Source organism: Budorcas taxicolor, chromosome 11 (genome assembly GCF_023091745.1).
Source record: "Budorcas taxicolor isolate Tak-1 chromosome 11, Takin1.1, whole genome shotgun sequence".
Lineage (NCBI taxonomy): Eukaryota > Metazoa > Chordata > Mammalia > Artiodactyla > Bovidae > Budorcas > Budorcas taxicolor.
In genome coordinates, this window is record NC_068920.1 from 44,167,461 (window position 1) to 44,184,948 (window position 17,488).

At 56.9% G+C, this 17,488-nt stretch overlaps 1 protein-coding gene across 3 annotated transcripts in view; it reads right to left on the bottom strand.

Annotated features, from left to right (window-relative positions):
- Positions 1 to 7,163: 7,163 nt before the first annotated feature.
- The window catches only part of FOXP4 (forkhead box P4), a 33,322-nt gene continuing 22,997 nt past the window's right edge, over positions 7,164 to 17,488 (bottom strand). For 2 of the 3 annotated variants that reach the window (XM_052649645.1, XM_052649644.1), the window contains exons 7-16: positions 17,367 to 17,471; positions 16,564 to 16,651; positions 15,401 to 15,484; positions 15,098 to 15,269; positions 14,931 to 15,007; positions 14,076 to 14,177; positions 10,351 to 10,472; positions 8,883 to 8,949; positions 8,341 to 8,510; positions 7,164 to 7,908 (exon numbers count right to left, since the gene is read on the bottom strand). In XM_052649645.1, coding sequence (XP_052505605.1) covers positions 7,761 to 7,908; positions 8,341 to 8,510; positions 8,883 to 8,949; positions 10,351 to 10,472; positions 14,076 to 14,177; positions 14,931 to 15,007; positions 15,098 to 15,269; positions 15,401 to 15,484; positions 16,564 to 16,651; positions 17,367 to 17,471 — 1,135 coding nt within the window. In that variant the 3' untranslated portion in view covers positions 7,164 to 7,760. Of the gene's footprint in view, positions 7,909 to 8,340; positions 8,511 to 8,882; positions 8,950 to 10,350; positions 10,473 to 14,075; positions 14,178 to 14,930; positions 15,008 to 15,097; positions 15,303 to 15,400; positions 15,485 to 16,563; positions 16,652 to 17,366; positions 17,472 to 17,488 lie in introns of all 3 variants that reach the window. The other variant, XM_052649642.1, reaches the window with a different exon arrangement.

Here is a 17,488-nt window from a genome sequence, read left to right on the forward strand (position 1 = left end):
CTTCCTTGGCTCTGTCTTGAGCCCAGAGGGGCTGAAGGAGTGAGATTTCTTCCTTTGGCCCAGGACCCAAACCTTGGAATCTTTCTTCTTTTGTTTTTAAATGAAATATTCCAGCCACACAAAGGTATCGGGAATAATGGGATGAACCCGTGTTCCTAGCAGCTGGCTCAAGAATAAACATTATTGATATACTTGAAGCCCCTTGAGTACCCCTTCTCGTGGCATCTTCCCTTCCCCAGAGAGGCAACCGCCATCCTGAATTTGTTATTTATCACTCCTACAAATTCTTTAAATGTTCATGACATGTATATGTGGCTTACACACGCATGGCTTCAAAGCACTGTGTAACCAGCAGCACTCTGTGTATCTTTCTTCCATTTTCGCCCCTCAGATGTATCCTGCTACTGACAAGTTGCGCTGTGGACTCCTTTTCTCCACAGTCTAATATTCCACTGTGACAATGTGCCACACTTGACCTCCTCACTCTCTCATAAATAGGCATTTCAGATACACCAGCTGAGGTCGTTTTGGACCTTTCTTCTCTTGTGCAGCTACCTGGTCCCAGCTTCTATTCTGTTCAAAAAGCTTCCTGATATCATTTCCCAAAGCAATCTCCCTTTTTAGGACTCCATTACCTGTCACCCAGATAGCCCCAGTAGCCACCTAACTGGCCCCCACAGCCCCTTAGCCCACTCACCCCACAGCTACTTTTTCCCCACAGCTGATATCGGTTGGGTAGCCTCTGCTCTAAACCCTCTCCTGGGCGCTGCCCCCCGCCCCCAGCTGGGACCCCCCAGCTGGCCCTTGAACTCTCCACAGCCTGACTCCCTCATTTCCCATATCACCTCCCATCACTGCAGCCAGAGCTTTAAATGTTCTAAACTGCCCCGATCCTGCCTTCTCTCTGCTATTGCTCCACTTACCAAGCTCTCCTGCTGAGTCTTAGCTTCCCCTTGAGGCTCCTCCAGTACCACATCTTCTCTGAGAAGCCTGCTCTGAACACCTCTGGAGGCCACAGCCCAGGGTGATAGAACCAGATTTAGCCCCTGCCAAGCTCACTTGAGGCTACAGTCCATGGGGTTGCAGAGAGTTGGACACGACTTGGTGACTGAACAATGATCACAATAAAGCTCACCTGAAGAATCAGACTGATCCCCTCTGATGCAAACTCAGTGACATGGGTCACAACTCTGAATCTCATGAGCAGTACCAGCAGCATTGCTGCTGATGGGGTACCAGTCAGTATGGACCCCATGTGCTGGCTTCACGAGTTCATTTAATTCTCCCCTCGATCTGAGGAGTCAGGGATTCTTTTTTCTCTGTAAAGATTTGGAGGTGGGGATGTGGACCATTTTTTAAGTTTTCATTGAATGTGTTACAATATTGCTTCTGTTTTTGTTTTTTTGGCCATGAGGCATGTGGGATTTTAGCTCCCTGACTAGGGATCGAACCCATTCCCCTGGGTTAGAAGGTGAAGTCTTAACCACTGGACCACCAGGAAATCCCAGGGTCAGGAATTCTTATCATCACTTCGTAGATAAGGAATTTGTATAGACAAGGAAAAAAAATATATATACAGATAAGGAGACTGCTCTGAAAGTCCCTTGCCCGAGGCCCAGCCTGTGCCAGATGTAAATATCGTTCAGCAATGACAGTGGTGGGCCAGGCTTCTGTCAGCCCAGTCTTCCTCACATCTGCCTCTCCACACAGACCTTTGTTTTCTGCCACATGAACCTTCCTGAAGCTCCATCTAGGCCCCTCTACAAGTCTAGAATGTTTTTTTCTCTCCCTGTTCCCTACCTGTCAGTTTCCCCTTCCCAGCTGTGGCCTCTCTTCCAGGCAGTCCTTCAGGAGCACACGGGGCCCCTGAGCCCCATGGTAATTGGCAGCCAAGATTACATTTTATTAACAGGTATTATGGGCTGTGGACCTAATGTGCACCTAATATGCATGGCACATTTTTATATGTCTCATTAATCTTTTCAACAAGCCAGTCATGATCACCCTATCCCAATTTACAGATGAGGAAACCAAAGCCCAGAGAGGTCAGGAAGTTTTTCCAAGACCACAGGGCTAGCAAGTAGCAGAGGCAGGATTTGAACCCCTGCAGAGCCTGAGTTTTCTCTCCTGCAGTCCTTGGCCCTGATTGCCATCAGTTTCCCAGCCAGAGAACCAGCTGAGAGCTGATTCTGGGGCTTCTCTGCTGTCCACCCACTCGTTACTGTGCTTGGCTGCTCTTGACCCCAGGCAGCGGCCGATGGAGACAGTCAGAGTTCCAGTCTGAGCGCAGGAGGGGCCCTGACCCTTAGCGGGGGTGAAAGGTTTCTAAACAGGACCAGGAACTCCAGCATGCCCACTCCACCCCGTACCACTCCTGTTAATTCAACCCATCTTTCAAAGGTCACCAATGCCCCCTTCCTAGCCCCTCTTGGGTAGGACAGAGGGCCTTTCAGCCTTGGCTGCCATGACCACTTTCTTGGGAGGGGTTGTTTTTCTAAACTTTTGAACCTGAGGTGGAGACAGACTGCAGGTGTGCGGGCGACCTGGGCCTGTGTGATGGGATGTCACAGTCACTACCGTGTGGTTTGTGTCCTTGCCCGGGGTGGCCACAGGATAATTGCAGGCTTTCAACATGGAAGGGACCTCTTGGTGTAAATGTAGCTGATGAGCATCACGTGTGTGCCCATGTGTCTGTGCATGTGCTCAGGTGTGTGCCTGTGTGTGTGTGGTCCTCGTGAATCCTCTCCACCTCTCTCCTCTGCCCAGCGGCCTCTCTGCCCTCACAGCTCAGATTCTATTCCAGCAGAAGCCCTCCCCACCAACTACCTCCTCCTCCGTGTGTGATTATTTTTATAGGGCATTTCAGCCTTCTTTCTCAGGCTCTCTTTGTCCCTCAGTGACATTTCAAGCCTCAACTTACCTGATTCTGCCTAGAGCACTCTGAAGCCAGGGCCTGATTCCTAGCTCTGAGGTACTCTGTACCTCAGTTTCCCCTTTTGGAGTCTCCAAGGAGAAGGGGGGGGCAACCTGCTCTCTTCTCTTCCCCCAGATTCAACCAGATTCCTCATTCTTTTAATGCTTCACCTGTTAGTCTCTGATTCCCCGAGTCTCAGTTTCCTCATCTGTGAAATGGGGATAATAATAGTATCTAACTCAGAGTTAGGTGGCATCACTTAATGGACATGAGTTTGAGCAACGTCTGGAGATGGGGTCTCAAAGAATCAGACACGATTTAGCAACTGAACAACAACGAACAGAGTTGCGAAGATTAGACAAAATAAAAGGCTTCTATAATAGGATGTGGTATGTGATAAGAGCTCGTTAAATGTTAGTAATTACTACCATTAAAAATCTTCACTGACCCCTTTACCATGCCCAGTGTACTAGGCTCCAGAGGTGTCTTCTCTCCAGATCGCTCTCATCGTTTTTACTTCTTCCGTTTCTGTTCAAGGTGCTTCATAGGCCAAAGTTGGATGGGTCTAGAAGCCCCCAAACAGCAGGAGGAACACTCTTCTGCCCTGGGCTAGAGACCGCTCTCTGGGACACGGGGTCACAGGGCTGTAGTTCTCACAGGAGGTTGAGCATTCCCTCCCACACTCCACCTCCCGTCCTTCCCTGGAGGGCAAGTTTGCCTGAAGAGGAGCAGCAGCTCAGCTTTGTCTAAAGCGCCCTCTGCTGGCCACTGGCAAGGCCTTGGTCGAGGGTGGCGAGTAAGGGGAAAAGAGCCTCCTGAGCGTGAGGGGAAGGGAATGTCTGCCCAGTGCAGAGTCCACAGGCATCGGTGTGCGTGCTCAGTCGTGTCCGACCCTGCGACCGCACAGACTGCCGCCCACCAGACTCCTCTGTCTGTGGAACTGTCCAGGCAAGAATACTGGAGCGGGTTGCCATTTCCTATTCCAGGGGATCTTCCCAACCCAGGGCCCAAACCGGTGTCTCCTGCATCGGCAGGCGGATTCTTTACCCCTGCGCCACCTCGGAAGCCACTGTGTTACCTTCTCACCCTCAAAATGTCTGGCTTGGAGTATCCCTGTTTTTTTTTGGTTGCCAGCCTGAGAACAGCTTCCAAAGACAGCTTCGCTCTAACCCAGTAAATGCAGAAATATTCAGACCTGGACAAGCAGCCAGCCAGAGCTAACAACCTGCTCCCGATAACAGTAGGAAGGAGAGAAGCTAGACAGCATGCAGAACTTCCTGACAGCAAAACAAGACTGGGGATGAGGTGGTTCTTATTTAGGAGGTAATGAAATCCCATGGACAGAGGAACCAGCCTGGTGGGGTACAGTCCATGGGGTGGCAAAAAGTTGGACACAACAGCATCTGAACACCAAATGATGGGGGTGGGGGGTGCGGTCCCACGTGGAATCTGTCAGAACAGTAAGGACATTAATGCCTGAGTCTAACTCAGGAGACGGAGGTCCACGGCAGCCTCCTGTTCCCGACATTTCAAGACCTTCTTCTCTGCCAACACCTGGGAGAGGTCTCACCCCATGTCCAAATGTACTGACCAGACATTTGCCATATCCCTGGGGGAAGGAATAAAAAAGACTAGTTTGAAGCAGGAGAAACTGAAGTTGGACCACTGGAAGGGCTGTCCTGACACTGAGGCTAGGTGTCATCTTGTCCCTTTAGTCTCCCATCTGGGAAGAATGCTCCTAGGGCCAGGGAACAAACCTTCTCCTGTGGGTGGAGTTGGGAGCTCGCAGGTAGCAGCTAACACCTCTGGATTCTCTGGAAGGCTAATGGGTTCCATGGGAAAGCAGGGGGAAAGGGAAGCGGCCACAGTGAAATTGCGGGTAACTGCTTTGCTGCACTGTCGAGAATGCCTGTTGTCCACACAGACTACATGCAGCTAGTCCTACCCTAGTTCATGCAGCTAGTGCAGAAGCCTGGCAGCCTCCATGGAGGGTGATGGGGGCAGATTACGATTTGAGCAGTGCTACTTCATAGCGCCTGGTGGGCACAGCTCCCCTGGCCTGCCCATCCTGAGATGCCCTCCCTAGGCAGGGACAGGGGATTCAACCCGGGCTCAGCACCAGAATCCAGAGGATTAGGGCAGGGGAAAGAGGCGGGGTAGACGGGGGCTGGACAGGTTGGGGAGGACACAGATGATGGTTGAAAAGAGTAGGAAAGGCCTGAGATGGGAAGTCAGTGGAGACTCAACCTCCAGATCCTGCTGGCTCTACCCGTGCCCCCCCACTTCCCTCAAGCTTGGCTTTTGGAAAGTTCCAGCATTTTGATGCTTTGTGGGGTTACTGATGCTGGTCCGCTTTCTCAACACCTTCCCTCCCCTGGCCACACTTCCCCTAAGTGCACACACTTCTTCCCGAGCCCTGCTGTGAAGAAGTGCCCATGGTACTGGAGGGGAGCTGGAGTCTGAAGGGGGCGCTCCCCTACTGCGGATGGGTAGTGGGTGGGGAGTCAGGATTTGGTGTGGTCCAGTGTGGTGGTGCTCCCTACCCTGCTCTGCCCTTAACAGCCTGAACCTCTTCCTTACCTCCCCCACCTGTCCAGGGCCCCCTCTCCATGGGCTGCAATAACCCTTTTTTGACCCAAGTCTACACTTACAAGCGCTTACACTGCACAGTGGAGGACAAGCATCTCAATGCCATTCCCTCCCCTATGCACACCTATCCAGGTAGCCTCCACCCATGGGTGATGGGCCCAGAGGGCTTCCCGGGCATGTGCTTCTGCAGCAAGAGCCCTCTGGATCCCAGGAGGAAATCTACTGCCCAGTGAAAATGTCCAGGCAGGAAAACTTGGATTTCAAACCCATGAAGGAGCCAGGCCCAGGAGTTGTGACTTTGGGAGAAAACAGAATGGAGACCTGGTTTGAGAGAAAATTCCCTGGATGATGAGTGGAAAAGGGAGCCAGGTGGAGTGGAGAGGAGCTGGAACAAAGCTGTGAATGATCATGGAGGCGGAGACGCTGGTGCTGGGGCTCGGTCCACTTCCGCACTTGCAGCAAGCACCCCTGCAGGAGACCCCGCTGCCCAGAGCGTCCTCCCCTCCCTTGCTGACACACGCAGGGCCCGGTGAAGAGAGGACGTTTAATATTTCTGTGCTGGTCAAACAGAACACAGGTGGGGAGTACATAGGGGAGGGGGCAGAGGGCCCCCTGCCTCTTGGGAGGGGTGGCTTGTGAAGGGGTGTATGTGGGGGTTTCTTGGGAAATAGTCCAAGGAGTCTTCTCAGCAAAGGGGCCTGGCCTGGGGTGTTGTGTAAGCATCAAACACACCCAGTCCTTGGCCTTAAGTTGGGGTCCCCCATAGGGGGTCTGTGGAGAGAGTCTCACTTTTTTTCCAGCTCCTTCGCTGGAATCCACACTCCCAGTGTGATGGGGAACTTGGTCCTGGAGAGGGGGGGTCTGGAGAGCCCCCAGGAAGCAGCCCAGGGTTGGGAGGAGGGCTCCCCGTGCCCATGGCCCAAGGGGACAAGAACCCTGCAGGGGGAGCTGAGGGCAGCAGTCTCCTCCCCTCTGCCTGTGCTCCTTCCCCCAGGCTGGGCCAGAGCAGAGGGGAGGTGAGCAGGGCCCCCAGCTTCTACTGAGTCCCAGGGTCCTCGGGGTTGGGGTGGAAAGAGGGGGTCTTGGCCACCAACAGACACTGTAAACTTTGGTTTAAAACAATAACTTAAGTCGGGGAGGGCTTCCAGCCTGGGGCTGGGGTGGGCAAGAGGAGCAGGGGATGTGGGAGGCGACAAAGGAAAAAGCCAGCGAAAAGTTTTGGTTTTTGCTTCCGGCATAAGGAAGGTCTTTGGTCATCCCAGTAACTGAGGGTGCAGGGTTGGGGTGGGTGAGGGGAGACTGCAACGGGGGACCTGAAGGCTGGGGTGGCAATGACCGGCTGGGTCACAGCAGCCACCATATTCATCCCGCCCGCTTTCAGCCTGGCCTTTCCCCGGACAGAGGCAGACGCTTTCCTGCAGCCCCGGCACCACCTCGGCCCGACTCCAGCCTCAAGGGTAGCTCGGCTCCACCTCCACGAGTCCACTGGGCACAGGCCTCTTCCTGGCGTGGGGGGCAGCGGCCAGCAAACAGGGGTGGAGGCCTGCTTCAGCCTGGAGCCAGACGCCCTGCTTCCACGGACCCCGCCCTCAATCCGGGTTCTCTCCCCACAACCCCGGGACTTGTCCCCCCCACCCCTCACCCCGCACTAGCTGTGGCTTCTGAACAGGCAGAGCTGAGGGGGCTGGTTTCTCCTGGGGCTGCTCTGAGATTTAGCTGCCCTGACCCAGGCCAGGGCAGGGGAAGGAGTCAGGGTGGAGCTATTTCTTCACAGTACAGACAAGATGGTGACAGGGAGCAGAGATGGAGGAGGTGGGGGCCTCTGGCCAGACCACATGGCCAGAGCCAGGGGTGCAGTGCCCTGGGTTTGAGAGGGTGGCTTAGCCCCGCCTGCGGGTCTCCAAGGCGCTGAGGGGCCCTGTAGGGGCGAGCTGGTGGGGGAGGAGGGCCCTGTTGCTGCTGGTGGTTGGGGACAAGGGGCATGGAATTCAGATGTTGGGGGGGGGGGGTCTGAGGAGGGGTCTGGGCCCTCCGTGTCCTCTGCCGGTCCCAGACCAGGGATTCTGTGTCCCCTCGGGGTGGGGGGCGGACCGTCCCTGCCCCCGAGTGTCGTAGGTCAGTCAGGTCACCTTGGGAGTTGCTGGCTCAGCCCCCCCATCTGAGTCCTGGAAGTGCCTTGAGGTTGGGTGGGGCGGGGTGTGGGGGTAAGTGGGGCCTGCTCCCGAGGGCGGGGTCTCACCCCTGCCCCCGGAGGCCCTTAGGACAGCTCTTCTCCCGGCAGCTCCTCCTCCAGCTCCCTGTCTTCTGGAGGGCCCGCGGTGCTGGGGTTGGGGGGCCCCAGTGGGGGCCCGGGCCGCCTGTCCTCCTCGGCCTCAGCCGGCTCCTCTTTCACCTGTACCTGGTGGCTGTGATGGGAGGGGTGATGTGGACACCCAGGGGGCCTCCCCCTGCCCGCTCCCACCCCAAACGCATCCAGAATCTGGGGGCACGGGGGTGTCTCCCCAGGAGCCCTTCATTTCTGAGGGACTGAGGGCTGACATCAGTCTGGTCTTCCCCGGGGCTCTCTTCAAAAGAAAGGAGGTGTCAGGATGGACAGAGATGGTCCTTGGTTGAGAAGGAAAGAGGAAGGGAGATGAGAAAGGGTGGAGGAGGGAAGGAAATAAAAATAAAGGATGGAGGTGGGGAGCCATGAGGAGAGCGTGGGGCCACTGGTCCTGGGAAGAGAGCTGGACCGGAGGCGACAAGATGGGGATCCCAGCTGCAGGGAGACAAGATCCCACCTTCCCAAGGGTTGGGGGGGGCACTGGGGTGGGCTGGGGTCCGCGCCACAGCCTCACCTGTACTGGGGTGGGGAGAGGCGAGGCGGGCTGCTGCTGCCATTGCTGGGCAGCGGCTCCACGGGGGCACCCGCGTCGTCGTGGCCGAGGGGCAGGAGGCTGCTGGCGGAGCCAGGGTTCAGCATGCCGGGGCTGTTGAGGAGGGGGAAGCTGCTCTCGGCCAGGGCAGCCTGGAGGGTACAGAAGTGGAGGCCCGTCAGTGGGCTCCACCTGGTCGGGTGATGTCCCTTCCCCAGCCCTCAGGAGCCTCCTGTGCTGCGTGTCTGCACCCTGGCAGATCTCCGGTGCTCCTGCCTCTGACCCTGACCTGCCTCTCAGCTTTGCTGAGAACCTGGGCTTGACTTATTCCCCTCCAGGGAGACAGAGGACCCCTCCCACACATGAACATGCCAGGGCAGGGGACTCCATTGCCTATCTATGCCAACCTCCCTGCCCTGTGCCCCGTGTCTCTGCCGGAGAGGGTGGAGGCTGTCTTCTGAGGCCAACGAGCTGGAGGGAAGGTGACGGGGCTGGAAGGCGCTGGTCGGGGACCAGTCCACTACCTGGTAGCTGGCGTTAAGTGCTCCGTAACTGAGGCCCGAGATCATGTTCTTTACCAAGGTGGGGCTCCTGGAGGAGAGAGAAGGCATGTCTGCTTCATTCATTGGCTTACTCCTCACTCAGGCCTTGACCCTAACTGAGGGCCTGCTTTGTGCCAGGGGAGGTCCCGTTCACTATCCTGGAGGTCATAGTCGGCCGTGCCCATCTTGTTCAGCCCTCCTGCTGACCTGAAACAGCAGGAAGCAAGAGCCGCCTTCACAGGAGAGCTGCCCGGGCTCCTAGGGACGCTGGAACATGCCCAGAGTCTCCGAGCTGATGAGTGGGACAGAGATTCCTCCCTGTGTCTTTCTCCACACCAGGCAGCCCAGGAGCTTTTCTCTTCAGTTTAGATTTCCCGCTGTCCGACAAGGTCTGAGTGACAGCCTCCAGTCCCCTTTCTGTAAAATCCACTTTCCTGCCATCCTGAATTTTGGGACATCTAGAATGCCATGTGCTCAGCCTGTCCCCACATGCTCTACACCACAGGCTTTCCTATACAAAAAAGTGCTCCAGGATTTGGGTCAGGAAAAGCAATGGCTTAAGGCCATCCTTCCACAGTGACTACCCCCAGTTTAGAGAGTGTCTCAGAGAGGTTAAGAAACTGGCCCAGTGTCACAGAGCTGAGGAGAAATAAGAGGTATAATTAGAGCCTAGATCTTCTGATTACAGTGTGAAAACGGGACATGAAGAGTTCAAGTGTTGGGACTGCCATGTGAGGGCACTCAGAAGGGGTGTGGTTCCTTTTTGAGTCCCAACCCTGCCCAAGCCCCCACTGCCGCCTGAAGGTAAGGAGGCTCTTGTCTGGAAGAAGGAATCTTTGAGGGGTACAGGCACCCACAGACATAATCTAACTTGCTTCACACCTCTCTCTGCGTCCTCATAGGCCTCTGGCCCAAGAAGCACAGGCAGGCCCACGTGAGATGTCTGGGGTGGAAGGTGGCGGAGCTGGAAGCGAAGCTGAAAGAGGAGGCTCTGACCCTCTCCCAGGCCCCTCAGTCTCCACTCAGAGCACTACGTAGGAGAGGTCAGAGACCCAGCTCTGCCAAGGATCTGCTGGGCGACTGCCTCCCAGCCCCTTGCCCTCTCTGGGCCTCCTCTCCCAGTGAAAAATGAAGAAGTGGGGCCCAGGGATCTCACAGGTTTGGCTCATCCTGTGACAAGACGGGGGAGAGTGGCTCTATGGATGGCAGCCCCTTCGTCAATGGCCACACTGGCTGCCCCCTGCCCACGCCCTGATGCCCGGTTCCTCTCAGTTCCTCCCTCGGTCAGAAGCAGAAGACTGAAATGTCCTCTCCCTGAATCACCAGTCACTTCCAGACTCTGGGCCCTCCTGGGCCTCTGTGGCCTCCTTTCTCCCCGCCCTCCCCCACGGTGGGAAGGCTCTGGTGCACGGAGGCGCCCTGGGGAGGTATGGGGGGGTGGGCCACGCACCCCGTCATCTTTGGCGGTCTTCGCTTCTGGTACTCCCGCTCGTCCACAGTCCACACGGCACCCTTGACGTTCTCCACACGCACGAAGCACTTGTGCAGGCTGAGGTTGTGTCGCACCGCATTCTGGGGGTACGGGGACAGGAAGCAGATGCTCAGAGGGGGCCCCTCCTCCATGCAGGGGAGCACAGGCAGGAGAGTTCTCAGGTCCCACCTGGTCCCACCTTCCCTGGCCCAGTGACAAGCGGCAGCGGGTGGGCAGGAGATGACGCGGCTGGAGCGGAGGGAAGGCTCCTCTCCGCCGTTGGAGCCGAGGGTCCCCGGGACCCCTCGCCACCGCCAGCCCGCTGTATCGTCTGCTCCCCGCCACATTTTAGAAAACTCTGTCCACCAGGTGACTGGCACCTCGTTAGCAATAGCCCATTTTCCCACCATCATCAGGGAGACACATGCAGTCGTTGGGGCTTCTGAAGAGCACGAGACCCCATTCAGGCCCTGGCCCCTCAGTGAGCCTGGGACGCCGTAGCTCAGGCACACACAGCCTCCATTAAGCCTCAAAAGTCTTGGGAATAACTCAGGAAGCCTTGCTGCAACTTCCTCTATCCCCTTGGAGCATGGGAGCCTTGACTCTGGGTTGTGGCTTAGACTGTTACTGTTTAGCTGCTCAGTCGTGTGACCCCATGGACTGTTGCCTGCCAGGCTCCTCTGTTCATGGGATTTTCCAGTCAAGAATACTGGAGAGGGTTGCCATTTCCCTTTCCAGTGGATCTTCCCCACCCAGAGATCGAACATGCGTTCTCCTGCATTGGCAGGTGGATTCTTTACCACTGGGGCACCAGGGAAGCCCTCTGGCTCAGAAAACATAGCTTATTGAGAGCACGAAGTATACAGTAGGGGCCTACTGCATGCTTGTTAACATAAGGAAGCTGGGAGAAAGGAGTGTGTGAGTTTAGTGGCTGTACAGCAGGAAGAGGAGGGAAAAGAAGAAAAGTCACCTTGGCAGTCCCACCTCCTCCCAGAAGGATAACTTCAGGAATTGAGGTCATCTGGTTTGTAGGACACTTGGGTGGGGGCAGGGTGCTTGGCCCATATCGCCCCCTGGGAGCCTGGGCTAGGGCCCTAATCCATCCCCCACCGCCCCCCACGTTCCTCACTCCTGTCCCCTGCTCTCCTTTTTCAGCTTCACACCCCCAGCCGTCCCTGCCCCTGTTACCTGTCCCCTCCAGCCTCCCCCCACCTCATCTCCATCCTTGTCTCCTCTTTACATTTCTAAACGGGGAGGAAAGCAGGCTGGGCGGGCAGCCCGTGCCCCTGGAGATCCCCTCTCCCTCTCTCCCTTCCAACTCTTGCCACTTGCAACTGGCCCGATTTCATTACCAATTTTAATTTGCCTCTAATTAAATCCTGTGTATTTTTCCAACTCGCTTGCTAATCCACGAGGGAGGCGGGCGGCTGGAGTGGAATCTCTTGGAGCGATAATTACAAAGGGCCTAATCACGCCGGGGCTCCTGCCTCGGAATAAATTTGCCCGCATTACGGGGCTCCGATCCTCCGCTTTGCAAATGAGAATGACCCCAATTTCCGAGGATGGCCTCACCGGGGCTTTTTTCCCTCATTTCGAAGCCTGATTCGTGATGAGAGACTAATTCGTTACGCTGAAACATTAACGGCAATTTAAGGGGTCTGGCGGGGGCTGCGTAAACAAAAGGACCGGCCCACAACACGGGCCCTGGGAGGGGACAGACACAGGGGGAGGGCCGGCAAGGACCGTCAGCTTGGCAGATGGCTGCTCTGTCCCCGGCTGAACGGCAGCTGGCCTGGCCCACGCTGGCTCCCGACCCTTCTGCCCTGGTCTGAAGCAGACAGCATCCCAGGCTGAAGGGCCCGAGGAAGGAAAGCAGGAGGGAGGAGAGGAAGCTGAAATAGTTGAGAAGAGGAGGGACCTCAGAAGCAGACAAACGGACGGAAAGGAAACAGATGAGCCGGGTGTGTACCCAAGGTGCATCTCCCAAGTGACATGAGTGGCAGCTTGACGGCAAAAATCCTGAAAGTCAGAGTGGACCACAAGCTGAGTTTCTGCTGTGCCACAGGGAGGGCAAAGGTGGTGCCCTACACGTGGCAGAAGCACCAGCAGAGCACAGCTCAATGGGACGGTCACTCACTGAGTGAGCTTCTTGCTGGGACCTAAACGAGGCGAGGGGAGGTGGGGGTGAAGACCTCCACGGAAGGAGACACACTGCTGAGACGACCAAGGCTGGGCCACCAGTCCAAGGTGGTTGGTACGAAGGCCCAGGGGGTTGAGCTACGGGAGGGGTGGCTTCCTGACGGTCATCGAAGGGTTTAAGGAGTCACCTAAACCAGCTCCTCAAGAGGGATTGTAGAGGTGATAAGAGAGGACAGCAAAGGAGGATAGGTGGGTGAGAGGCACTTGGCCCCCAAGGAGGCGGCTGTCTGTAGCAGTGAGGCTCCACACTGATTCCCCTAAAGGTAGAGGATTAATATAGTAAAGCAAATGTTACATAACAACTGTAATGATCCCGACATTTGTATAGGACTCTGTCCTTTATGAAACCTGGTATCCAAACCGGTTTGCAGGTTGGAGACTGAACCAGGTGGCCCCCAGAAGGCCCTGCTGGCTCAGAGAGAGGGCAGGACTGTGGTTGGCAGGAAATGACATCACTCACAGCCAATCAGAGCAGCTGCCCCAGCCTCGCTGCATCTTTGGCAAGCATTGGGAATTGGGCATGGGGATACAGAAGGTCAGGAAGCAGTCTCTCCTGCTGAACTTAGCACTTTCAAGGAAGAGAAGGCTGAGCTCTGTACAGACCCTACCTGTCCTGATCACTGGTGGGGAGGGGGGTCCCTGTGACACTTGTGGAAACCTGGTGGGCCAGGGGAGGTAGGCTGCTTAACTGCAGCTTCTGCTCTGGCCAGCAGAGGGACTCAAGAGCCAGGGATCTGATTCAGGTCCTGCGACACCGGGCCCTGGTAGCCATCCTTTCCCACAGGGCGCGGACACTTCCTTCTTTCCCCTCAGCCGCTCCCACCCTGCTGCACAGAATGTAATACTTTCACCCATCAGACAGAAAGACAGACAGCACACCCCCCCATGCTGGCTCTAGAAAAATAAACAGCTTAGTGTCCCAGCTCACATCTCTGCACCCCACTTTTCTAGCGTCCCTCCCTTGCCTCTTTCTGGTCCCCCAGGAAAACTCTACAGCTGAAGGTGTTCAAATGACTAATTGGATGAAGACAATTATCTTCCTGCCACTGATGGGTGGAGCTGGGGAGAGTATGAGTGTCTGTGTTTGTGCCCCACAGTACAGTCCAGGATTTCGTCTACACACACATCCAGGCCTGCAATCACCCATCCTGCCACCCCACCCCCCGCCCCCCCATCCATTCTAGGCTTCAGAGTGTGCACTCTGGCAAGGAGTCTGGACCTTCAAGGACTCCTGTGAATGGGACCCAGGCATCACTACCAGGTTCAGGCACTACTGACTCCTGGAGGCCCTACTTCAGGGGGCTGGGGTCTTTGGGGCCAAGGGGGGTCCCCTCTAGAGAAGTGGAGGTGGGGGTGGAGGGGCCCAGGGCCCAGGGCCCAGCCTGGGGCCTGCTGAGTCATTTGTATAGAACTGCCTCTCCAACGGGTCTGTTAGCCAGCTTTGGTTTCAAAGGGATGTGCAAGGTTGCCCAGGGCCCTGGTGAGGACGAAGGGGCATGCCTTACCTTCCAGGTGGCTGTGTTCCTGCGGAAATAGGCGAACATCCTGGTGAACCAGTTATAGATCTCATTCAGGGTCAGCTGCCTGTCGGGGGTTTCCAGGATGGCCTGTGGACAAGGAAGAAGTACAGGGACCCTCAGTCTGGGCCTCCAAGGGTCACAGGCCTGTGTGCTCTCCCTAGCTCTCCTCTAGGGTCCTTAACTCGTCTGAGGACAGGAGAGACCCACGGAGGAAGCACGTGGACAAGCCTGGGGGTGCTCTCTGGTCCTCTGAGAGGGGCAGGCTGGTTGCAGCCCAACCAGAGGCTAAAGGGAACACAAGTCTCAAGGGCCATGCACTTGTTAGAGGAGCGTGTGAACTTCTGCTGGAGGGAACATGGCTCAAACAGCCCCTGCCCTCAACTGGGAAGGAAAGCAGCATTCTTGAGAGAAAGTAGAGCAGGCCATTTGGAATTTATCCTGGTTTTGGCAAAGGGCACCCCAAGCATGAGATGGAGTGTGTGTGTGCGTGAGAGAGACAGAGAAAAGGAGACAGCTACGAGTGACGCTAAGTCTAATAAAAAGTAGTCTCAAGGGGTAACCTGTATGTGGAAAAGAGAGAATGGACGACACGGTGGGTATGAGCAGCAAAAAACAGCGGGTGTGCTCTCAGAGACAGGTCCACCTGACCAGCAGGCTGGGATCAGCCGAGGTCCCATGGGAGAGGCCATTGGCTGAGAAGGAAACTCGGGTGCGGGCGGGACAGGACTCCCATGATGCTCTCTGCTCCCAGGATCCCCTGGGGGCCGGGACCCTGAGGGAGGTGCGCAGCCAGTGTGCCGCCCCCAACCCACTCCCTCTGCCTCCCCACGGCTGGCTCACCTGGCGGATCAGGGAGGCGTAGGTGAAGGGCGGCCGGACGTCGGCGTTCTTGTAGAACTCATGGTTCTGGGCCAGCTCTGGGGGCAGACAGTCAGGGCATGAGGAGGTAACCGGAAGCGGGGGTTCCGGCTGCGGCGGAAGACGCCCCTCCCCGCGGCGGCCCTTACCTGAGGAGATGGGGGAGCAGAACTTGTCGTTGCTCCTCCGCCGGGCGGGCCCCCCGCTGTGCAGGGAGGCGGAGCCCAGGCCGGGGGGCCTCAGCGGGGTGACGGGGGCGGCGGCCGAGGTCGGGGGGTGCGCGAGGCCGTCTGGGAACGAGTCGGCTGCGGAGACCGTCACCTTGGAGAATGAGGAGCCGGGGACTGGGTTCAGCTGTGAGCAACAGGGCAGGGTGCTGAGCCGGGGGGGCCCCCAGTGAGGGGCGGGGGGCGCGCGGTTCTGATTGCCGCAGGGAGGGGAGAGTCACTCACTGGCTGGCTGAAGGGCTTGGGCTCCGAGGGCCGCATGTGCAGATGGGTCATCATGGCCTGCAGCCGCTCGCTCTCCTTGGCGAGCTGTGGAGAGGCGGGCGGTGAGCAGGGGCCTGTGCTAGGGGCAGCTGGGCCCTCTTCCCCTTCCACATCCCAAACCTCCATCCCCAGCACCTCTCATCCCTGCCCCCTGGTGTCTCCCTCCGTCTCCTGCTCCGTGAAACCCTCTGCACTTATCCGGACTGTGTCCCAGGCCTGGAGCCCAGCACAGCCGCTGCCCGTCAGTGCCCACTTCTCCCCAACAGCACACGCCTTTTCTCCCCATCACGGGAAGAGGCTGTGGCTGAAGTTCAGTGGCACTTGTGTGTGAGGGTGCCCTCACACACTGAATGGGGATACAGGAATGGACGGATGATTCATTCACCCCTATTCATAAATTCAACGGATCTTTCACAGCCACCCTCTCACGGCCAAGGTGCTCTGCTGGGTACTGGAAGGCAGTGGGTAAACATTGGTTGGCTGCCTCAGGGACTGTCCCGAGTAGCCTCCAAAGTATTCTGGGCTGTAGAGTGTGAACTCTGGAGCCAGACTGCTCTGGTTCTAATCCCAGCTCTGCTACCGACTGGCTGAGTGACCAGAGGCAAGTTACTGCACCTCTGTGTGCCTCTGTTTATGGCTGTAAAGTGGGCATAGCATCTTCCCAGGTGGCGCACTGGTAAAGAATCTGCCTGCCAACGCAAAAAACACAAAGGGACACAGGTTCGATCCCTGAGTCAAGAAGATGCCCTGGCGTAGGAAATGGCTACCCACTCCAATTCTTGCCTGGAAAATTCCATGGGCTAGGACTCTGGTGGCAGAGAGTTGGTCACGACTGCGCACACACAAAGCAGGCATAATAATAGGACCCACCATATAAGATCATTCAGAGAATCCCTTGAGTCACCTAGGTGTTTAGCATAGCACAAACAGGTACTCAATATGTTAGCTATTCCTGTTTATTTTTGTTGTTTTTATCAGTATGCATCTCTTTGGGACCTCCTAGCAGAGTGGCCCCCAACCCTGGCTCCCCCCTCAGAATCCAACTGTGTTCACAGACCTTGAGAACCTAAGATGACCCTTCCAGGAGCCCCCCCGCGCCCTGCCCCCACAGCTTGGGGCCACACCTGGATCTCCAGCTGCTGCACCACCTGCATCTGCACACGGCACTGGGCCGTGCTCCGGTCGTCCAGGGCGTGCTCCGTGTTGAGGTGTCTTCCGGTGGGGAGGAGGGGGCGGACAACAGAAAGTTGGCCCTGGTCGTCTTGCTGTCACCACCCTCCCCTCCCCTCCTCTAATCCCGCCCACGGCCTGGAGAGCAGACAGACCATGACATACAAAGAAGGGAACCAGACAAAAAAAAAAAAACAGGGCCACGGAGGAAGCCCGCCTTCTCGTCAGCCTCCTTTGATGTCTTTGCTAAAATCCCAGCTACAGAGAGATCTAATTGCAAATGAACTAATTAAGTAAACCTCTGACGAAGCGTGAAAACAATTTGTTTGACCCTGATGCTGCAAGGGTCTGGGAGACAGTGGAGTTAATCAGTCAGTGACAGAGCCTGGCACGGCTGTGGCAGCTGGCCGCCTGCTGCCAGCCGCCTGTCCGCCAGGCCCAGAGGCCGTCTCTAGGCCGTCACTTGGGGATGGGCCTGGGGGAAGCTGGGGAGGGCAGTGGGAGAAGGTCTCTCCTCCTCACACCCCCACCCTGCTGGGCTTCAGCTGCCTGGCGACTGGGAACTGGGGACAGGGGACAGGGTGGGGAGGCTGCTGGACCAGGAACACAGATTGGGCGGGGGGGGCGGGTAGGTGCGATGAGGGAGTTGATGGTGCAGAGAAGCAACGAGGCCCCGCCCCCTGGGGTGAGGACACAGGACACTTGGGCAAGTTGGGTGGCAGGCTGGGGGACAAAGGAGAGGGGTGGTGACACCTACTTGATAAACTGGCCCAGGTCTTCACACAGGGTCTCACAGCCTGGCCACTTGCACTCTCCATGTCCGTACAGGGGGTGGGAGCCAGACGTCTCCTCGTGGGAGGAGCTGCAAGGACAGGGAGG